At 45.6% G+C, this 23,355-nt stretch overlaps 1 protein-coding gene across 7 annotated transcripts in view; it reads right to left on the bottom strand.

Moving 5' to 3' along the window:
• Positions 1-2,078: 2,078 nt before the first annotated feature.
• Positions 2,079-23,355, bottom strand: part of LOC106609299 (filamin-C-like) — an 86,627-nt gene continuing 65,350 nt past the window's right edge. For 2 of the 7 annotated variants that reach the window (XM_014207961.2, XM_014207958.2), the window contains 27 exons: positions 21,866-22,039; positions 20,521-20,683; positions 20,055-20,215; positions 18,316-18,483; positions 18,059-18,182; positions 17,635-17,791; positions 16,247-16,436; positions 16,071-16,094; positions 15,672-15,919; positions 14,797-14,889; positions 14,216-14,315; positions 13,960-14,100; positions 13,718-13,846; positions 13,324-13,497; positions 12,948-13,109; positions 12,526-12,729; positions 11,132-11,284; positions 10,893-11,015; positions 10,376-10,630; positions 9,422-9,691; positions 7,026-7,163; positions 6,789-6,904; positions 5,000-5,132; positions 4,519-4,695; positions 4,065-4,283; positions 3,436-3,642; positions 2,079-3,283 (listed from right to left, as the gene is read on the bottom strand). In XM_014207961.2, the coding sequence (XP_014063436.2) occupies positions 3,096-3,283; positions 3,436-3,642; positions 4,065-4,283; positions 4,519-4,695; positions 5,000-5,132; positions 6,789-6,904; positions 7,026-7,163; positions 9,422-9,691; positions 10,376-10,630; positions 10,893-11,015; positions 11,132-11,284; positions 12,526-12,729; positions 12,948-13,109; positions 13,324-13,497; positions 13,718-13,846; positions 13,960-14,100; positions 14,216-14,315; positions 14,797-14,889; positions 15,672-15,919; positions 16,071-16,094; positions 16,247-16,436; positions 17,635-17,791; positions 18,059-18,182; positions 18,316-18,483; positions 20,055-20,215; positions 20,521-20,683; positions 21,866-22,039 (4,391 nt within the window). In that variant the 3' untranslated portion in view covers positions 2,079-3,095. Of the gene's footprint in view, positions 3,284-3,435; positions 3,643-4,064; positions 4,284-4,518; positions 4,696-4,999; positions 5,133-6,788; positions 6,905-7,025; positions 7,164-9,421; positions 9,692-10,354; positions 10,631-10,892; positions 11,016-11,131; positions 11,285-12,525; positions 12,730-12,947; positions 13,110-13,323; positions 13,498-13,717; positions 13,847-13,959; positions 14,101-14,215; positions 14,316-14,796; positions 14,890-15,671; positions 15,920-16,070; positions 16,095-16,246; positions 16,437-17,634; positions 17,792-18,058; positions 18,183-18,315; positions 18,484-20,054; positions 20,216-20,520; positions 20,684-21,865; positions 22,040-23,355 lie in introns of all 7 variants that reach the window. The other 5 variants (XM_014207960.2, XM_014207957.2, XM_014207962.2 and 2 more) reach the window with 4 other exon arrangements.

Below are 23,355 nucleotides of genomic sequence, written 5' to 3' on the forward strand. Positions count from 1 at the left end.
CTAGTTCTAACCCCTGACCCCAACATTCTTATCGATATACAGTTTCACTGAGTTAGCTTGCCTTAAGTGACTGATGCAATTATGCAAATGTTGAGAATCGTTTAAGAGAGAGAGAGAGAGAGAGAGAGAGAGAGAGAGAGAGAGAGAGAGAGAGAGAGAGAGAGAGAGAGAGAGAGAGAGAGAGAGAGAGAGAGAGAGAGAGAGAGGCTGGCTCCTAGGCCTGTATGCTTACCATGCTTTTTCACAGTGCCTTAATAATTTAGCCCAGCTTACCATACAGTGCCAGCCTCCCCAATGGCCAGGAGCCCTTTCCATTTCATATCCCGTGCAGAAAGAGTATCAATTCCACTCACTATAAATGATGTATGAGGCATGAATTGAAAGCAGTGCATTTTCCATTACAGGGATTGTGCAGGGTATCTCCCTCTGTGTCTACTGCACAGTACTGGGGGTCTGAATAGAGTGACAGCAGGAGAGACAGGGACAAATGTGTGTGTCAGAAAGAGGCAGCAGGGAAATTGTGTATGTGTGTGTGTGCACGTGTGTGTGTGTGCGAGCCTGCAGGTTTCGCATGCCTGCTGTTGTGTTGACATAGTGTTGGCGATAGATGAAAAGGCGTGAAATGTGGTTGTCTGATCACAGTTCCCATCTCTGTTGTCACTATGGGACTTTCACATTAAAACTCCGGTGATTGCATTTTCTGATAGCAACACCCATTCCACTTCCACTCCCTGTCACAGCAGAGGATGTGTGACAAAGGGAGACCATCAGCACTCGGACGGAACACAGATGAAAAAAAACCTCCCCATGCGCGCGCAGACACACACACACACACACACACACACACACACACACACACACACACACACACACACACACACACACACACACACACACACACACACACAGCTCATAGATTCTAGATCTCTGGAGGCGAGACTCACTGCGCTCTGGTTCTCCAGAGAGGCACCAGCTCTCTCTGTGAATGGAGGCTTCCGTTCCACTCTTCAGTTCATTTCATTCAACCAATAAAACAACTGCATCATTAGTGAGTCAACCAATCAACTAATGAATCAACCAATGAATTGATCAAAGATTGATCGTACCACTGGACTATGGCTGAAACCAACACACAGGGTGATGCTGCACAGTGTAACAACACACCATACAGTAAAGCAACGCAGCTTAGTGCAGTTCAAAACATTGTGTAATGTACTAAACATGACTCAGGCTGTGATATCATTGACAGTGCAGGGTAATAGTCCTGAACGCAGCTCCTTTACTACCTGCCTCTGGCCCAGCTGAAGGTTTAACTCCCACTGGTCTGTAATGACAACGTGATTACGCTGGATCAGGGGGTCCATTAGAGTCCCACAGTGGTAATATTGCCCTCAGACAGAGAGGCGACATTCCTCTAGTCAGTATATTTACGGAGGAAGTACAGGAAAAAGCTCTGTATGATGCTACAGTTTTCCTAAGGACCATAAGAAAATCAGGTAACACTTTACATTGAGGTATATTTTACCTCAGTGTTTCCCAACCCTTGTCCTCCAGTACCCCCAATAGTACACATGCTTATTGTAACCCTGGACAAGCACACCTGATTCAACTTGTCAACTAATCATCAAGCCCTTAATGAGCTGAACGAGGTGTGTTTATCCAGGGCTACAACAAAACTGTGTACTGTTGGGGTTACTGGAGGACCAGGGTTGGGAAACACTGTTTTAACTGAGTGATTTCACCAACCATCTGTAGTAGCCCATTATCACCAGCAAGTGGTACTGTTGTACAGATATACAAAATGCTAAAACACTAATATAATAATACATGACATTTAGCAGGCACTTTTATCCAATGTGACTTACAGTCATGTGTGCTTACATTACACGTATGGGCGGTCCTGGGAATTGAACCCACTACTCTGGCATTACAAGCGCCATGCTCTACCAACTGAGCTACAGAGGACCACCTTTGGTTACAACTAAATATACTAAATTGCTTTGGGCATCATTTTTTGAACGCAAACAAAAATACACCCACGCAAACACACACTTTAAATTAAGACACAAGACAACACATTTTTGGCTTTCAATGGAAAGTTAGCAGTTAAACGTTTTATTATGCCTGCACATCCGTACCAAACAGAAGGTTAGTATATCAAACAATTAAGAGTTTTTTCTGTTCATTTTCATACATATAAAATCACTATAAAATGTCACTCTATGATACTGTTCCACTGTAACATCTCTCTGTGGACTTCTCAATTAAACATTCACACGATAAACCGATTGCTATGCCGTGCTCTCTTCCTCAGTACAAAATTCTTGGCCAACCACATCTCTGTGTCCATGGTTACTCCCGAAATGACACAGGAAGGCCCAGTAGGAGGGAGAATAGTTTCTAAGATCGACTGAAACCTTCTCCTTTGAAACAATATAAGACCATTTTCTGTCAAAGAAAATAAAAGGACTGAATAAATAAAGGTAAATAACTCTGTCTGTCTGTCTGTCTGTCTGTCTGTCTGTCTGTCTGTCTGTCTGTCTGTCTGTCTGTCTGTCTGTCTGTCTGTCTGTCTGTCTGTCTGTCTGTCTGTCTGTCTGTCTGTCTGTGACCCAGGCAGTGACATCACAGCCATCTTCTCTCATGTAAGGCAGCCATTTTGACCAGGCCAGTACAGGCAGTGTAGGACACCTTTGGAGGACAAGCTAAAAGGCACATGGTGGTGACTGCATACTGTGTTTGTGCTCTGAAAATACTAACATAGGCCGATACAGATAGAAAACATGATTTTACTTTTGATTTCCCTTTGTACATTCTCTCTCAATGAAAGTAAACAGCAACAGGGTGCCTAGTTGGTGGGTGGTGCGTAGAAAATAGGGGCGGGGCGCATACATAGGAGAATTGGCACCTCAGATCTTTGTGATGTCACCTGGATAAGTTATCAGAGTAATTTGGCACAATGCATGATGGGTCAATTAATTCCCCCCCTGGACAGACGGAAAAAGTCTTTGCATCTTTAGTGTGTCTGTGGGGGTGTTGGACTAGTCCATTCTGGGATACAGCAGGGGGTTGTACAAGGGATGGATGAGTCCATTTTAGGGGACGGTGACATGGAAGGGGCTGCCGGGGACATTTTCATCCCCCCATTTGACGATGAGGATGTAGTTGCCCTGTTCTTTGACGGTGTAGGTGACGTTGTACATCCTGTTGCCCAGGTGTTTAACGTAGACCTCTTCACACGGGGTCTTGGGGCCGTGTACCCCCACCATCAACATGTTAGTTCCTATAGGGGATGAAATACGGCAATATTAAGTATTTGTGTGAGTGTATGTGTATGTGCGCAAAAACATTATATGTGGGTGCATTTGTACACGTGTGTATCTGCGTGTGTGTCTGCACGTGTGCGCACCTGTGTGTATGACCATCGTCTCTCACCTGCTTTGCTGCAGTCCACTGTGAAGGTGTTCTTCTGCCCTACAAAGGCCTTTGATAGGCCGGCGCCCCGGGAGACCACCTTACTGGCATCCGAAGAGAACTTAGGGCCATAGGCCACGCCCATCGACGACGATGACGTCTTGGTTACTGTCTCCACAAGAACGGACGAGGTTTCATGTAGACTGTGACCACCAGAGAGACGAGCACCTAGAGAGAGAGAGAGTGAGAGGAAGAGAGAGCGAGAGAGAGAGAAAGAGAGAGAGAGAGAGAGATAGAAGAGGGAGAGAGAGAGTGGGGTTGCGTAAGATCTATAATCACATCTGGCGTGTTGCATAATCTCTCCTCATATAAAATATAAACACACACAGCTTAGGAGCCCTGTGGAAAAATACATAATGTCTAATATAATAGGAGGGTGTAGAGGCTAGGGACTCTTCCAACTCATTACACCAAGCCTCCACAAGGTCTGAGGAGTCTTTAGTAGACCAGTACACACACACACACACACACACACACACACACACACACACACACACACACACACACACTTGCCATCTCTCCATCAACACATTCTAGACTCAACACTCAAACGTTAGTGTCTGGGTAGCGTTGCTCTATAGAGGACTTACCTGTGACTTTAGCCTTGAAGGGGCTGCCTACGATGTGGGATGGTCCTCCGTATTTGATGGTGATGAGATAGCTTCCGGGGGCCATGGGTGTGTAGGTGACCTTGTAACCCTCGGGACAATCTTGACAGTCCATCTTGACCTTGGACGGCCCATCGATGGTCACTGACAGAGCACCCGACCCCGCATTACACGTGTTCACTACAAAATCTGACGCCGCGCCTACAGGAGGGGAAAGAGATGGACAGGGAAAACATCCAATCAGAGGTGAGTTAGAAGAGACATGTGAGCCAATTTATACATTTTGTGTATTTTTCCTTACAGTAGTCTATAGGCCTTCTTTGGGTATTTGAAATGACCAAATTACTGAACTGTGTTAAAATTCTAATAAACACATACTGTATTTGTCTACCTTATTGTATGTGTTTGTGTGTGTAGGACACAATGTTCCTCGTACCTGTGGTTCCTCCTTCCAGCCCAGGTCCGAAGGCAGACACCATTCCCGGGTCTCCGACCTGTCCAATCTCTCCCACGCGGATCTTAAAGGGACTTCCGGGAATGTGGCTCCCATTGAAACGCACTTCGATGGAGTGGACTCCGTTCTCCCTCGGGATAAACCGGATGGCGTGCTGGTCTGCAGGGGATTGGCCGACATGTTTCAATATTCACAATTTACTTACGGAACCTTTCATTTAGCAAGACATGCAATTGAGATGAACTTCTTTATAATGTAGGATGAGCACCTGGTGCTTTGGTTGTACAAGCCCTCTACTGTAAAACACTACGACTGCATACACTGCTGGTTCTTGACTTGATGTATTTTCTTAATTATCAAAGGAACTGAATCAATCTGGTGGAAAATGCAGTATCTTGGATATTTTCTGTACTGTATAGTTGTGAGTTGTTGTATTGTCAGTTTGTTCAGTGCTATGTCTTACCGCTGTCCAGCTCAGTAACGTAACACTCCTCAACAGCTCCGGATGGGGTGTGAACCTTAGCATCTACCAACCCCCTCGCCCCGTTCAACTGCACCGCGAACGACGCCTCCTGGCCCACCTTCAACCCCATCTCCTTCAATCGCAAAAGTTAAGGTCAATGATCTAATAAGCCCCATGTGGTCAGACTGATGACAGGGTGTGGGGTAACACATTTCCTCTAAAGCAGAAGCAGCTAATAATAATAATTATCCAACCATCTCACCCCCCAACTTAAACACACACACACACACACAGCCTGCATATATATTTTAGAGTGGCCTGCCAAATCTATCCACTAATAAAACTATTCATAGCTAATCTAAATGGTTTAAATCTAAGAAGAGGTTATGACAGGTGTGTCTATTCATATAGCAGAGAACTCTGCCCTCTGTATAATACCATTCCAGTCCTCACTAATAATGACAGACATCAGAATATGGTCTGAATTTGCCAAGAAACTGAATATCTTGTACAACGCTGTGTACTACTCACAGAACAGAACAGCACAAACTGGCACTAACCAGAATAGAAAGAGGAGTGGGAGGCCCCGGTGCACAACTGAGCAAGAGGACAAGTACATTAGAGTGTCTAGTTAGAGAAACAGACGCCTCAAAAGTCCTCCACTAGCAGCTTCATTAAATAGTACCCGCAAAACACCAGTCTCAACGTCAACAGTGAAGAGGCGACTCCGGGATGCTGGCCTTCTAGGCAGAGTTGCAAAGAAAAAGCCATATCTCAGACCGGCCAATAAAAAGAAAAGATTAAGCTGGGCAAAAGAACACAGACGCTGGACAGAGGAACTCGGCCTAGAAGGCCAGCATCCCGGAGTCGCCTCTTCACTGTAGACATTGAGACTGGTGTTTTGAGGGTACTATTTAATGAAGCTGCCAGTTGAGGACTTGTGAGGCGTCTGTTTCTCAAACTAGACATTCTAATGTACTTGTCCTCTTGCACAGTTGTGCACCGGGGCCTCCCACTCCTCTTTATATTCTGCTTAGAGACAGTTTGTGCTGTTCTGTGAAGGGAGTAGTACACAGCGTTGTACAAGATCTTCAGTTTCTTGGCATTTAATCGCATAGAATAGCCTTCATTTCTCAGAACAAGAATAGACTGACAAGTTTCAGAAGAAAGGTATTTGTTTCTGGCCATTTTGAGCCTGTAATGAAATCCACAAATGCTGATGCTCCAAATAGTCATCTAGACTAAAGAAGGCCAGTTTTATTGCTTCTTTAATCAGTACAACAGTTTTCAGCTGCGCTAACATAATTGCAAAAGGGTTTTCTAATGATCAATTAGCCTTTTAAAATGATAAACTGATAGCTAATGATAGCTAACACAACGTGCCATTGGAACACAGGAGTGATGGTTGCTGATAATGGGCCTCTCTACGCCTATGTAGATATTCCATTAAAAATCAGCCTTTTCCAGCTACAATAGTCATTTACAACATTAACAATGTCTACACTGTATTTCTGATCAACTTGATGTTATTTTAATGCAAGGACATTTCTTAAGTTACCCCAAACTTTTGAAAGGTAGTGTATATGTGTGTGTCTCTGTGTGTGTGTCTCTGTGTGTGTGTGTGTGTGTGTGTGTGTGTGTGTGTGTGTGTGTGTGTGTGTGTGTGTGTGTGTGTGTGTGTGTGTGTGTGTGTGTGTGTGTGTGTGTGTGTGTGTGTATATGTGTGTGTGTGTGTGTGTGTGTGTGTGTGTGTGTGTGTGTGTGTGTGTGTGTGTGTGTGTGTTCTAACCTGTAGGCTGGTGACTGTAAGGCGGCGTGAGTTATCAGACAGAGTGGCGATGGGGACTATGAAGGGACTGTCTGGGATGTGCTCATCATTAAACTTAATGGACACCTCATAGTCACCTGGGGAGAGAGAGAGAGATAGAAGGCACATAGTCAACCTTGTGATTTTAGGTATAGAATATGTCCAGTATGTTGTTCTGTACGTTAGATGAATTTAGTGTATATAATATGTTGATCTGACCTGGTTCCTGCACCACATAGGCCACGCCGCAGGATCCATCCTTCCTGTCTTCAAAGCTGATCTCTGCCTTACTGGGCCCCTCTACAGCGATGGACAGACCTCCTGCACCAGCCTCTCTGGTCCAGATACTAAACTCAGCTACAGAGGAACACAGACAGTCAGTTATACAGTATATAGAAAAGGGAAAGAAGCATGGAAGTTAGGAACCAATATACATAGGCAGTTAGGAAAGCAAAGGCAAGCTTTTTCAAACAGAAATTTGCATCCTGCAGCACAAACTCCAAAAAGTTATGGGACGCTGTAAAGTCCATGGAGAATAAGAGCACCTCCTTCCAGCTGCCCACTGCACTGAGGCTGGGAAACACTGTCAACACCGATAAATCCACGATAATTGAGAATTTCAATAAACATTTTTCTACAGATGGCCATGCTTTTCCACCTGGCCACCCCTACCCTGGTCAACAGCCCTGCACCCCCCACAGCAACTTGCCCAAGCCTCCCCCATTTCTCCTTCACCCAAATCCAGATAGCTGATGTTCTGAAAGAGCTGCAAAATCTGGAACCCTACAAATAAGCAGGGCTAGACAATCTGGACCCTCTGATCAGCCGAAATTGTTGCAACTCCTATTACTAGCCTGTTCAACCTCTCTTTCGTATCATCTGAGATCCCTAAAGATTGGAAAGATGCCGTGGTCATCCCCCTCTTCAAAGGGGGAGACACTCTAGACCCAAACTGCTACAGACCTATATCTATCCTACCCTGCCTTTCTAAGGTCTTCAAAAGCCAAGTTAACAAACAGATCACTGACCATTTCGAATCCCACCGTACCTTCTCCGCTATAGAATCTGGTTTCCGAGCTGGTCATGGGTGCACCTCAGCCACGCTCAAGGTCCTAAACGATATCATAACCTCCATCGATAAGAGACAATACTGTGCAGCTGTATTCATAGACCTGGCCAAGGCTTTCGACTCTGTCAATCATCACATTCATATTGCCAGACTCAACAGCCTTGGTCTCTCAAATGACTGCCTCGCCTGGTTCACCAACTACTTCTCAGACAGAGTTCAGTGTGTCAAATCGGAGGGCCTGTTGTCCGGACCTCTGGCAGTCTCTATGGGCGTGCCACAGGGTTCAATTCTCAGGCCAACTTTTTTCTCTGTATACATCAATGATGTCGCTCTTGTTGCTGGTGATTCTCTGATCCACCTCTACGCAGACGATACCATTCTGTATACTTCTGGCCCTTCTTTGGACACTGTGTTAACTAACCTCCAGACGAGCTTCAATGCCATAGAACTCTCCTTCCGTGGCCTCCAACTGCTCTTAAATGCAAGTAAAACTAAATGCATGCTCTTCAACCGATCGCTGCCTGCACCTGCCCGCCCATCCAGCATCATTACTCTGGACGGTTCTGAGAATATGTGGACATCTACAAATACCTACGTGTCTGGTTAGACTGTAAACTCTCCTTCCAGACTCACATTAAGCATCTCCAATCCAAAATTAAATCTAGAATCGGCTTCCTATTTCACAACAAAGTATCCTTCACTCATGCTTCATATTCATCGCCAAACCCACTGGCTCCAGGTCATCTATAAGTCTTTGCTAGGTAAAGCCACGCCTTATCTCAGCTCACTGGTCACCATAGCAGCACCCACCCGAAGCACGCGCTCCAGCAGGTATATTTCACTGGTAACCCCCAAAGCCAATTCCTCCTTCGGCCGCCTTTCCTTCCAGCTCTCTGCTGCCAATGACTGGAACGAATTGCAAAAATCACTGAAGCTGGAGACTCATATCTCCCTCACTGAACTTTAAGCACCAGCTGTCAGAGCAGCTCACAGATCACTGCACCTGTATATAGCCCATCTTGTAAATAGCCCATCCAACTACCTCATCCCCATGCTGTTAATTTTTTTTCTCCTTTGCACCCAAGTATCTCTACTTGCACATTCATCTTCTGCACATCTATCACTCCAGTGTTTAATTGCTAAATTGTAATTATTTCGCCACTATGGCGTATTTATTGCCTTACCTCCCTTATCTTACCTCATTTGCACACACTGTATATAGACTTTTTTCTATTGTGTTATTGACTGTATGTTTGTTTATTCCATGTGTAACTCCATGTTGTTGTTTGTGTCGCCCTGCTTTGCTTTATCTTGGCCAGGTCGCAGTTGTAAATGAGAACTTGTTCTCAACTAGCCTACCTGGTTAAATAAAGGTGAAATAAAAAATAAATAAAAAAATATGGATAGTTTCCTTATCTTGATCAAAAGCCCAACATAGCCCTACATTTAGTGACTGACTGAAAAGGCAAGGCTCTCCTATTCAGAAGCTTCATACCAAGCCTATCACTTTCTAAGAGAGCTCTACTGCCCCCCTCAGCCAACCTACCTGCCATTCCTGCCACTCCTCTATCCAGCCCCGTGCCCCCAGCCCGGACCTTGTGTGCTCCTCCCTCTCCCAGGGGCCCCACGGTGAACTGGAAGGGGCTCCCGGGGACGTGCTGGCCCCGGTACTTGACGTTGACTGTGTGGGGCCCCATCTCCTGGGGGATGAAGCGGACGCTGTAGGTGCTGTCCTCGCCGTCGATGATCTCTGCGTCCTCCGTCTTACCCCCCGGACTGGTCACCTGGGCCGTCATCTCCTGGATCCCCTGGTCACCTGGATTGGGAGGAGGGAAAGAAAAAAAAAGAGGGAAAGAGAGTAGGAGGAAAAATAAATATATGGGAGAGGGATGAAGAAAGAGAGAGGAGGAGGAGAGAAGGACACAAGGAGAAGCGCTTCAGACAAACTTCAAAATACTGTTCACTCTTCAAACACTCAGGTTGTCAGTAGGGGCAGTGGAGAATCAGAGAGACTGTATGAGGTTAGTCAGACTGAGATGTGGATTCAGCGTTGTGTGGATCAGTCTCTGGCTCTGTGTGATGTCAGAGTAAAATGGCTGGGTCACAGAGGTGACAGCCATGAACTGCTCAGATTTTCCAGCTCTGCTCTCTCCTTTAAACGCCCTCCTATAAATTCCAATCTGGGACAATGGGAGAAACATGGAGCGACTCCCCAACTCAACACACACGAAGGCACACACATGAATTAATATCCAGACATGTTAACACCAGATCTATAAAATTGACTATTTACATATTTCATTGCATCATGCAATTATTTATATTTTATATTCAACTTAATCAAGCAGTAGTATGACATACATTTGTATTCTAGATGTATTTATTATTCTGGATTAAAACAAAAAAGCCAAATTGGACACTCAACACAAAGCACACACATTCCAAATCAATTAATCGGCATTAGACAGGCCTCACACACCCTCTTGTGTCACACACACACCCTCTTGAGGCTGTCTGGTAGTGGCTGGTATCCCACTGAAGCCTGTGAGACTCTGACTCCCCAGGAACTCTCCAAACACGTCCCTGAAGGGGTCTCCCCCGACCTGGGTACTCTCCTCCACGCGCACCTCCCGCTTGGTCTCCCCCGCCTGTGTCTTACTAATCTCTGTGCGCTCCGTGCGCGTGTACGTGTGACTGCTGCGCGTGAAAGTGCGCGTATGCCGTTCCTGGGCCGACACCATCTGAAACCAATTACCTACAGAGGGTGGAAGGGTGGAAGGGTGGAAGGAGGGAGGGAGGGAAGGAGGAAGAAAGAGCAAGAGATGAAAATAGAACTATGCAGTAGGAAGACCAAGCAAGGCGTCACAACAGTGTGTAATAAAGGCATGTGAAAGCATGTGACTGTGCAAGGAGAGGAAGACAAGAGAAAAGGAGGGATGGTATATAGAAAGGAGGAGAGCCAGTGGGCTTTTTGGAATCCCAATCCTTGACCACACACAGACCATAACGGTTCTCACCTGGTATTTTGAGGTTGAGGTCACAGGTGCTGCCCACAGTAGCAATGGATGGAGCATGTCTCTTCCTAGTGATGCTCTCCTTCACCCTGCCCTCACCACACACCTTCACCGTGAAAGGACTTCCTGTTGGATAGACCAATCACAGCCTGTCAGTCTGTTTAGTCTGTTTAGATAGGAGCTGAATTGTATACAGGCATGTTGTAAGACACCCGAGGCCACCTGAGGCCGCCTGAACTAACCTGGGACGTGCTGGTCGGCGAACTTGATGTTGATGATATAATTTCCTGGTTCAGTAGGACAGTAGGTCACCTTACAGGTACCATCCTCCACATCCTCACAGTTAATATCCACCTTACTGGGACCCTCGATAGACAGACCCAGACCACCATAACCTGATAGAGAGAAAGGGAGAGAAGAGGGAGGGAGGGAAAGAGAGAGACATGAGAAGAGTAGAGAGAAGATGTCACAGTAGAAGATGAGTGTTGGTTACACCAGCCATATCCACATTGTAATGGGAAATTGTAATTTATGCAGCCATTTTGAGTATTTTTAACAGTAAAATATGTGAAACATTTTACTGCAGCATACTGTAAATGATGGTCCATTGTGGGAACATTTTGTAGGCAGGGAAATTATTGCTGTACCATAACTTGTTTTTACGGTAACTTACTGGCAGCCTGTTACCTGTAATTTACTGTAAAAAAAAAGGTACAGTATATTATTGTAATTCCAAAGAAACTTTTGATGAACAGTACATTATTGTAAAGAAAGCACTTACCGCAAAAACAAGTTAAGTGTATTGTAATTCTATCCCACAGAATACAGTATCGTACTGGATTTTTGGAGCGCCAAAAAGCTTTTGACCACTAGTGGGTGCACAGTATTGTTGATTCTGGCTCATTAACATATTTGAGGCGTGCCTTGTTATAGGCTATATTTGTTGCACCCGTTAGTGAAAATGCTGTACTAATTTAACTTGCATGTGGTATTAGTACCCCATCAATTTAAAAGGTATAGGGCACAGATTGGAAAGGCAGTAAGTCTTCAACCTTAAATGGTTGAGCATTTTGCTGTGTCCTTTAGGTCTGTTTTGCCCTGTGGTCACTGCCAGTTTGGAAGTTTTTGTTAAGGCCTCTAGAAATGCAAGTGATATAAAACACCAAATATTAATTGATATGCTGTAAAGAAAAACACATTACCTACATAGCAGCCAATCTCCTTACACCAATCACATGTAATTACAGTAAAATACTGTCAAATACAAACCCTAATCCCTTCAATGAATTTCATCCATCCATCCATCCATTTATTCATTACGATTACAGTAGCATTTACTTTTTTACAGTATAATACAGTCAATTCTACGGTATTGTACTGTGTGTCATTACACAGTACTTGCTTTGATACAGTATTTAGATAACAGTAGGTGTACTGCAATATGAAATACAATAACTTACTTGCCAATGAGCTGCCTGCAAGTTACTGACAAATTCACGGCAACCCTTTTACAGTGCATACACAGCAAAAACTATTAACTTAAAACTTCTGAACGTCTAAAGTTGAATATTATCTTAACCCTCTACTATGTTCAATAGTAACTTGTCACAATGAATACCAATGAAAACACCCTCACCTGCGTTCCTGGTGTCAACTATGAACTCAGCCACCTCAAAGATGTGTCCCTCCACCAGTCCCTGGCCAAACACCTTGACCTTGCTGGCGTCCCCGATCTCTGACTGGCCCACCATGATCTTGAAGGGGCTGTTGGTCACGTGCGTCCCGTTCTTCTTCACACTCACAACATGCTCCCCTACCTCCTTAGGAGTGAATGAGATACCTAGAGAGGAGGACGGATAGAGGAGAACGCAATCAGGTACATGGAATGACTATATCTGTGCCTCTTTATGGTTCAAACATACAAAAATTTACCCTTGCTGCTATCTTACCAGGTCTCTTTCGACACAAAAAAAAAGAGGTTTACACAACTAACAGTTGTGTTACTGACTAAATAATAGATTCATAAACTTTGGGAGCCGGGCATGGTGAGTGGCTCACCGATGTGTCGATTGGGCAATCTCTTGAGGAGGCAGGGTTCCTCGTTGCCCGACGGTGCTCTGATGCTCGCTGTCAGGCTGCTCAGGTCTGTCTCTGAGATCTTCAGTGACACGTCTGTTGCCGTGCCGACGTTGAGCTGGGATGTCCTCATAGTGTCATCTCCTACAGGGGAGAGAAGGACAGAAGAGAACAAGAATGAAGGCGAGAAAATGAAAAGCAAATAATGCATTTAATGAATGCTACCTTTGGCTTGCTCTAGCCTTGTTGCATATTACAATCTCTCACACACACACACACACACACACACACACACACACACACACACACACACACACACACACACACACACACACACACACACACACACAGTCATTACCTGTGATCTTGGCAGTGAAGGGGCTGCCGGCGATGTGTTTATTGTCAAACTTGACGATGATGTTGTAGTCTCCTGGTACAGTGGGAAGGTAGGACACAGTACAGGTTCCATCCTTATTATCCTTACAGTTGATCTCTGCCTTAGAGGGACCCTCCACCGCCAGGGACAGACCACCTAGACATGAGAGGAGAGAGAGAGAAAGACAGGAAGAGCAGAAGTGAGGAGAGATGGGGGAATATCGGGGGAGACAGAAGGGGTGAGAGAGGGATGGAGGAAAAACAGACAGGGGAAAGGGATTGAAGACTTTGAGAATTGTTGAATACCATTTTTAATACCATGATAGAATTTGACCATAGCACAGTAGTGTATGGTATAATTTGGTTTAGTTCCTTACCTTCCCCTGCATCCTTGGTGACAATGGTGAAGGTGGCAGGTTTGTTGACCATGCCGTGACTCAGACCAGGACCATAGGCTGTCACATGACCACTGTTAATGGCATCTACATAGAACTGGAGGGGACTTCCTGTGATGGAACAGCAAGAAACGACCAATTATAGATCTACTTTCTGTATTGAATTTGTGTGTGTGTGTGTGTGTTTGTTTATGAGTGTGTGTGTTCCTCTATGCAATATGTACCTGGGATGTGGTTTCCATCATATTTGATGTCCATCTCGTGCAGGCCTTTCTCTGTAGGGGCGTACTTCACTGTGACTGTCCCATCTTTGTTGTCTGTGATGTTAGGACGGGCTGTCTTACCTGAGGGCATACGCACCTCACCTGGAAACACACACACACACACACGTACATAGGTAAATTATTATCATTCATATCACAGGAAACACCACACACACACACACACACACACAATTGTCAGACATTAGTTAAATCTCACCTGTGATCTCTCCCTTCTGAACGGTGAATGGAATGACCAGGTTGAAGGGGCGGAGCATAGGCTCCATGATATCCCCGGGGGTGACGGGCTCCTCTGTGGCCTATGAAAGGGAAATGATTAAATTAACATTGGCATTCTGGTCTATATCTCTGCTCAGGGACAGTACGAGGGGATGGAGGTGAAAGCACAGCCCAGACACAGGCCCTGACTCTGGGCAGACAGGACAGGCGAGAGTCCAGGCTTTGAAGGCCTGAGCGATATGAAGATAAGCTGAAATAAAAACAGTCAAAGCGATGCGAAAGCGTCTCATGCACACACAACAGACACATAGATGCTAAATGGCTATCGCCATAAAGGAGACAAGCAAAACAGAAATGGAGTGGACATACAATGATTCTTTGCGAGCAGCATCAGAGGACAAGCAACACAGAGGTTTTTGAGATGTGCATGGAAAGTAAAGTAGGAATCATGGCGTTGGGATATGAAGGAGGTGGGTAAGCTGAAGGAGAGGGTGGAGGTGGGGTGGAGGTAAGTGCTGGCAGGGTGGGGTGGGGTGAGGGGGGGTTGGGGTAGGTTTATACCCAGTGAGGGGGGTAGGCCTGGTAGGCCTGGTAGGGCTGTTGTAACTGGAGCTTGTCACACGGTTCCTCTATTATAGGGACGGTATCACTGGCCTGGTGGGGAGGGTAAGTCACACGTTTAGGAAGACTTCATAGAAATCAACGAATTACTCATCATATTTCTATGGGTAGCTTACAAATCACCATGCGTACACGGTTATAGTAATCCTCCAAGGATTATCGTAGGCTCATGTAAGTGGCACACCATGCGCAACTCCTAAGTTATCATAGAACTATGTAATACATTTAAGCAATAAGGCCCGAGGAGGTGTGGTATGTGGCCAATATACCACGGCTAAGGGATATTCTTATGCACGACGCAACACGTAGTGCCTGGACACGTAGAGCCTGGACACGTAGAGCCTGGACACGTAGTGCTTGGACACGTAGTGCCTGGACACGTAGTGCCTGGACACGTAGTGCCTGGACACGTAGTGCCTGGACACAGCCCTTAACCGTGGTATATTGGCCATATATCACAAACCCCAGAGGAGCCTTATTGCTATTAGAAACTGGTTACCAACGTAAGTAGAGCAGTAAAACAAAAAACTAAAAAGCCTGTGGTATACGGTATGATATACCATGGCTTTCAGCCAATCAGAATTCAGGGCTCAAACCACACAATATGTAATTACTGTTATATGGTATGAGTCAAACCTACTGTATGGGAACCAGCCTAGAGAGCACACAACATCGTGTCACATCATAATGGTACAGAAGACATTCAATGACTGAAACACATTTATGGCAACACTTTGACAAACAAACACCACTTTCCCAACAAATTCAGGTAAGGACTACAGTACCCATGATTCACCGTATCAGAAAGTACTCACCACCACGTGGAAGGGGCTGTTTGGAATGTGTTCTCCTCCAAAGCGGATGGTGATGACGTATTTCCCGGGTTCCGGAGCCGTGTAGTAGATGTCAAAAGTTCCGTCGGAATTCTCCACCACGTCCACGTCTAGCTCCGCCCCATCTGGCGTCGACACCTTACAGGTCACCTTTCCCTTCCCAGCAGCTTTTGCGTCCACGGTGATGACGGTCTCCTCGCCGATCTGGATGGTGGGTCCGAGGCCTGAACCTGTCGAGAATGATTGACATGTAAGGAGACCATACACAACCACTGAAACTATCCCGTCATCACTAACATCAAGTCAATATAATCACATGCTGTACATATACTGATATGCATGCTAGTTTTCAGAAGAATTAGCATGTTTAGGAATGCTCACCCAATCCATGTCCTCCAATGGAAACTGTAAATAGAAAATAAAACCATCATTTATGGTGCCTCATGGGTAAAACCCACTCAAGCTACTTCATCAGAGCAAAGACTATCCAGGCCTTCCTCCATAGAGATATGCAGTATAGATAAAGATATACATTCACATATAGTCCTCTCACTGACCTGTGACCAGACACTTGCTGGCGTCTCCAGTGGGCAGGGCATGGATACGATAGGGTGAGTAGGGAATCTCGTCTCCTCCATACTTGATGGTGATGGTGTAGCGCCCTGCCATGTCTGGTACATAGGACACTGTGTACGTCCCATCTCTGTTGTCACGGATGTTGGCCTTTTTCGGCTTGCCTTCTGGGTCCTACAGGTATAGGGATATGGTATGAGTGTGTGCGTGTGCGTGTGCGTGTGTGCCCTCATGTAAACTGTACATTTTCTATGTATGTCATCTTTTCAACATGATGCTACATATATCTGTGCACAATGCAACAATGGGAATGATTATCTTTGTTTCTGTTTAGGGAAGCGCCATTTTCTACAGTTAGTGGGATAAAGAAAACCACATTAACCAATTAGCCAAACCCAATGGAGGTCAGTCCACACAGACTGGGGAGGAGAGACATTGAGGGGATGGAGAATGTCTTTCATGTGTACTACTGCTTAGGAGAAACGTTCACTTTCGAACATCCAACATCCAAGACATCCCTGTTCCTCCCTGGTCCTCCTCCAGGTTCTTGATGTGTACTGTCCCAGCTCATCACAGCACCACAATTGTTTCAGTGAAGTTTCAGCCAGGGAGTCAAGTTAATCCTTTGTTTTAACTTTGTTTTACACATTGTTTTAACTTTGGTCTACAATCCCTTTTTTTATCTGGTTTACAATCCCTTCCGTCCTCTCTCACAATAAGAAGAGAGGAGAGTGAAAGGAGGCATAGAGATTACAAAATAATCCTCCCAGGGTCCTCAGCAAGTACAAAAGAAGACAAGGGACAAAGGAACGAGGGGACTAGGGAAGAAGGGGACGAAAATGGAACAAGAGGGAGAGGGGAGACGGCAGACAGCGTGAGGGGTGAAAGAGAAGAGGCCAGAAAAAGGAAGAGCAGGCCTTACGGAGCCTTTCTTAAGAATACTGAAGGGAATGGTCCCCTTGACTATATGCTTCTCCCATACTCTCCTGCCCCAGTCCTCCACAAACACTGAGGCCTCGCGCCTGGACCCATCCGGACCCTGCAGACAAGTCAACAGGCAGACACATCACAGCCACAACTCAACCACATCCCAGATCAGGGAGGAGCAGAGAGAAAGGAATGGGTGGAGGGGTGGAGGGGTGGACTTGACATGTTTTAAAAAAAAATTAAACACACAATAAGAAAATAAGGTAGAAATGTCCAAATTGGTAATAAGTATGAATCATAACAGCAAGATTGAAGAGATGTTTATCATCTTAAGACTAAAGAAAAAGAAGTGGAGGTTTTAAATAGGGAGGACAATGGTTGAGCTCACAGTCTATGAGAGTTTCCTGTCTAGAAAAAGGAAGTGACAGAGGAAGAGGTGACTCACCAGTATCTGCACAGTGAGCAGGCCTTCGCCAGCATCGCGGGCATCGATGGTGAACTCCACGGGCAGGCTGGCAGGCACACCCTGGGCATTCAAACCTGGCCCACTGGCACGCACCTTACTGGCATCATGAGCAGGCAATGTCTTGATCTTATATGGACTGCAGAGAGAAAAAAAAACATACTTTGAAAGAAAGGAGTGTCACGACTGAACTATTTATGAAAGATCAAGCAAGACATAAGATTTCAATCTCTCAAGGATTTAAATGTTTCAGTTCAACTGAATTTCCACTTCAAGAAAGGAAAAGAGGATCAAGAGAGAATGACAGAGGGATGAAAACATTGCGTAGTCAGTACAAAGATTTTATGAAAACATCAAAGATGTTTCTCTGTGATCACAGTTTGGTTCCTACTCCTGCTGTCCTGACCTGCGGGGGACCTCCTGGTCAGCGTACTTCACACACACGGTGTACGGGCCGTCCTTGGCCGGGGTGTAGGTCGCTGTGTGTGTTCCGTCTCCATTATCTGTGATGTTCACTGGCTCGGCCACTCCTGAGGCAGGAAGTAATTAAATATTGATCACAGTCTCAAACCTTAAAACTTCACAGCCAACAAAAGCTATTTGGTGTGTGCGGAGGGAGAGGGGTGTCTGTGTGTGTGTCTCTCTCTTTCTCTCTCCTCTTACCAGTAGGTCCGTACAGCACCACTCCCAGAGGGGCGAGGCCAGCCTTGCTGGTGTCCACAGTGAAGGTCTGAGGAACATGGGCTCTGACTCCACTACCCAGCCCTGGGCCTGAACACCTCACCTTACTTGGGTCCACCAGCTCTCTCACTGGCACACGGAAAGGACTCCCTGCAACACACACACACACAGACAGGATGGAATTGCACACGTGTAGGTATACAGGTCAAGTGTACATTGATGAGTATTCATTTGTTTATGTACCTCTTTGAAAGCCCTGACAAAGCAAAACATTCTCATTACATACTTGCAGTGTGTTAAACAGGCCCTGACAAGATATTCGAGTGACCGCTCTAACAATGGAAATACATGTCCTCAAAGATGGAAAGTAGGCAAGGGAAGATGAGATCAGATGGGACCATTCTAGCCAATGAGAGGGCAGATCTGCATGTTTACAACAGGCCATAGAAATTTTAAGAAAATCATAGTTCCAATAATTGCTTCTAATAAAACAGATGTATGTCCTTGAACCGACTATTTTAAATTGCACACAGAAGAAGTTATAAGGGTAATTTAGTTGCTAAAGGCAGCCTCCAGTAGCCCGGCCGGCCTTCAACTTGAGTTACTCAATGAGGGGGGAGCACTGAGTTAGCATGCAACGTCACTGTCACAACTTCCGCCGGAGTCGGTCCCTCTCCTTGTTCGAGCGGTGTTCGGCGGTCGACGTCACCGGCCTTCCAGCCATCACCGATCCACTTTTCATTTTCCATTTGTTTTGTCTTTGGTTTTTACACACCTGGTTTCAATTCCCCCATTTACATGTTCATTATTTAAACCTCTGGTTTCCCCCATGTTTGTGTGCGTGTTTGTTTTATTGTAAGGCTGTATCTGACGGCTGGTATATTGTTACCGGGTTTTGTTATTACGCCCGTTTATTTTGTGGTACCGGTATTTTTCCAGCACCATAGTATTGTGTTTATACTGGTGTTTTCTTGAATTAAATACCTTGTCCACGCATCTCAGCTCTCTTGCGCCTGACTCCTTTCACCAGTTACCCACAGCCTTGACAGTCACTTCCTTGAGTAGCTCAAACTGCTCATGTTATGTCTCCATGAGACGTAATTTTAACGGACTTAATTTGGCTTCCAAGCACTATTGAGTCTTCACATAGGAATGAATGGTGTCACGTGATCAATGTTTTTGTCCATTCATATATACAGTCATTGGGAAGCTCTCAATGGCAATGTCCATGCTAAAACGGGTTATATGAGTCCTCTATCTCTATGACATGCATAACTCCGATAAACATTTTTTTTCAGAGTTGCCAAAATGCCACGTGCGTCCACTTATATCAATGCATTCGTGACAAGCTAGCCATTACGAAACTTCTATTCAATCAAATAACCCTAACCTAGCAAATTAGCGATTAAACTCTCTCATTGACCTCCATACAAAAATTCCTCACTTCGTTGGCTTATTTTCATGGACAGATTTTGGGCAGAGTAAACATCTCGCTTCACTTCATCCTCTCTGACCAAGCAAAACATTCTCATTCCATACTTATAGCATGTGGTATATACAGGTCTAGTGTACATCGATACACATACCTTTTTGAAAGCCAAGACCAATCAAAACATCTTCCATAACACTAACAACACTCTTTATCAACCAATCAAGAATAGTTTAAATTCTTTCCAACAGGAAGTGAACGGGCTCTCAGAAGAAGTGACATCATAAAGTACCTGGGATGGGCAAGCCTCCGAAGGTAATGTTGACGTCATAGTCTCCCGGGGTGAAGGGGATGTACTCTACACTGCAGCTGCCATCTTTATTGTCCTTACAGGACATCTTAGCCTCTGATGGACCCTCGATGGCCAGGCCCAGACCCCCTGTACCAGCACCCCTGGGAGGGAGGGAGGGGGACAGAAAGAGAGAGGGATGGTGAAGAGGGAGGAGAGAAGAATGTTTTACCTAAATGCTGAATTGAAACAAACCAGTATCTCATAACTGAGAAAAACAATTGCCACACCATTTAACCTTTCTCACCCTACTTACACCCCATTTCAGCCATGTAATTTTCACTCCAGTTTGTGCCCAGTGTGTACCCCCTGAACAGAGTGACAAAGGGATGCAGTGGTGCTCTCTGATGGAAGCCTTATGTTCCACATGGTAAGGATGATGATTATATAAGTAAGTTAGTGTGTGTACCTGGTTTCCACGGTGAAGCGGTTGGGTTTGTTGACCAGGCCCTCCTCCAGACCAGGACCGTAGGCTCTGACACGGCTGGGGTCACAACCCTCCATTACCGGAACACGGAACGGACTGTTAGGCACCGCCACATCATCATACAGCACCTCAATCAGATGCATCCCTGAACACACACACACACACACACACACACACACACACACACACACACAGGGAGAGAACACACACAGTAAGACAGTACACACACACACACACACACAAAAGCACATTTGACTACTTTCTTTTGAAAGCAGTGTGACCTCCAAAAAAAACAATCTCAACTACGAATCACTGTGGCCATCGCTAGAGGAATACTGATTAGATTACTAAGCTGCTACAAAAACTGTGTGTGTGTGTGACCTTCATTATGAAAAGTCTATGTCAAAGAGGCTGCCACAAGGTTGTGTATTTCTGTCCCCCAATCCAGCGGGCTGAGGCCTGGACGTAACAGACATCCCCTATTAGTGGGAAACCATCTGCCTTCCCTCTATAGTCAGTCACCGGCTACTAATACCTCTCTCCCCCTCCCCCTCCCCCTCTCCCTCGCTCTCCTCCCTCTCTCTCTCTCCCCTCTCTCTCTCTCCCCTCTCTACCTTATCCTCCCTCTTTCTGTTCTGTGTGTCTCTCTGATCTTCGCTCTCCCTTTTCCAAGTAATCTCAAAGTGTGTGCTCTCTTTCCCCGTTGTGTCCTCAACAACCTGGGCCTATATATACACACACATCAACCCCCTCCCACTTCTCAATAACTCACAACTTTTCACAAATGATATCACAGTACGAGTGCTGATCTACGATCAGATCCCCTCCAAACTGATCCTATAGCAGTGCTCCTACTCATAGCCACTCGGTGAATATGGGCCAAGGGGCCTACACTGGGAGAAATCACACTGCTTCCTGGCAGGCTAGAGTATGTTAAAGTCATGAAGGGCAGAACAGCTGAGCTCGGCTCTTTTCCCCATGGCTAAAGGGGAGGGAAAACAGTTAGTTTTATGAAAGCCACAAGGTTTATTTTTGGGGAATTACGACGTGCTGGAAAAACATTCATAAAACAAGGTGAGCACCAAGGCTACCCAGACTCCCTCACTTCAGGCCTCAGAGGGGCTATAAGTCAATCAGATATGTGTACTGAGGCGGCTCAGGGCTCATTCGGGTACAATAACATCCAAGGCAATCTAATGACTTTCCTATGAGTTTTGATGTTATGTATGGTAGATAATACATTGTGCCTGATATTCTGCTCCATCATAATGTCCTCTAGATAGAATGTACCTCACACTATTGGTGCAGTTGCATGACTCAGCCTTACCATCCTCATAGGCAGTGTATTCCACTCTGTAGGTGCCTTCTCCCTTGTCAGTGATGTAGGCGTCTGTGTTGGCGCCTGAAGGGTTGACGATGCGGGCCTTGACATGGCTGCCCCCGGTCTTGCTCTTGGCACGGGCATCCACAATGAAATGGGTGGTCACCTCCCTCAGGACCCCTGTGGACAACACAGATGCAGTAGGTATGTGGAGCTTGGTTGATTTGTCTGTCTCTCACAGGTGATGTGTCTGTCTGTCTGTCTGTCTGTCTGTCTGTCTGTCTGTCTGTCTGTCTGTCTGTCTGTCTGTCTGTCTGTCTGTCTGTCTGTCTGTCTGTCTGTCTGTCTGTCTGTCTGTCTGCCTGTCTGCCTGCCTGCCTGCCTGCCTGCCTGCCTGCCTGCCTGCCTGCCTGTCTGTCTGTCTGTACTTCTGTCTTTGTCCCTTGTTCTCTGATCCACAGGAGGTTGGTGGCACCTTAATTGGGGAGGACGGGCTTGTGATAATGACTGGAGCGGAATCAGTGGAATGGTATCATATACATCAAACACATGGTTTCCAGGTGTTTGATGCCATTCCATTTGCGCCATTCTGGCCATTATTATGAGCCGTCCTCCCCTCAGCAGCCTCCTGCACTCTGATCGCAATTTTTTTCTCTCTATGTGATAGACACACATTTCTCTTTCTCCCCCTTTCTATCTCTAACTTTTCCCTAGGGATCTAAGGTGAGACTAATTCGACAGCAGGTCTGTCTGAGTTAACATAAACCTCCATTGACAGCCGCACGTCTGCGTCTGCAGTACCGATTCCACTGGCTTTAAAAGCCCAGCCAATCACTGCCAATCAGGAACACATCCAGCCAATCACAAAGCAATTACAACCCCTCACTGTCAGACATGGCCAATCAGGATCGTCCAAGTCTAATCAAAGCCAGACAGGGCTGTGCAGGCCAGTAATGTCAGTCAAGCTGTGGTCAGGTTGCTACGGCTAATTGTCAGTTTATTTTCCTTCCTCTACAGACAGAAAGAGGTAAGGGAGGGAGAATAGGATTGGGAGAGAAAGGACAGAGAGAGAGAAAGAAGGAAAGAGAGAAAGAGAGAGATAAATGATCAAATACACAGACCACAAATTTAGCACTGCCACACTCTATTAAGCAGGTTTTGAGTGTAGGCTATTCCCCTGACATCTGGAACCAAGGACTGAAAATGGAGACAAATTTGATCAATTACTGTGGCATTTGTGTCAACAGAAACCTGCCAAAAATACTCTGCGTCATCATGAACAGCATACTACTACACAATGAGCAAAAATCGAATTTCATTCTTACCAAATTATCGAACTTCAGACAACATGTATACCCTACACACCCTAATTGATAAACATGTGAATCAAAACAAAACATTTCTCCTGCTTTGTGGATTTCCAAAAAGCCTTTGATTCAATTTGGCATGAAGGCATATTTCTCAAATGAATTGAAAGTGGTGTGGCTAGAAAAACA

The sequence above is a fragment of the Salmo salar genome, chromosome ssa07 (genome assembly GCF_905237065.1).
Source record: "Salmo salar chromosome ssa07, Ssal_v3.1, whole genome shotgun sequence".
Classification (NCBI taxonomy): domain Eukaryota; kingdom Metazoa; phylum Chordata; class Actinopteri; order Salmoniformes; family Salmonidae; genus Salmo; species Salmo salar.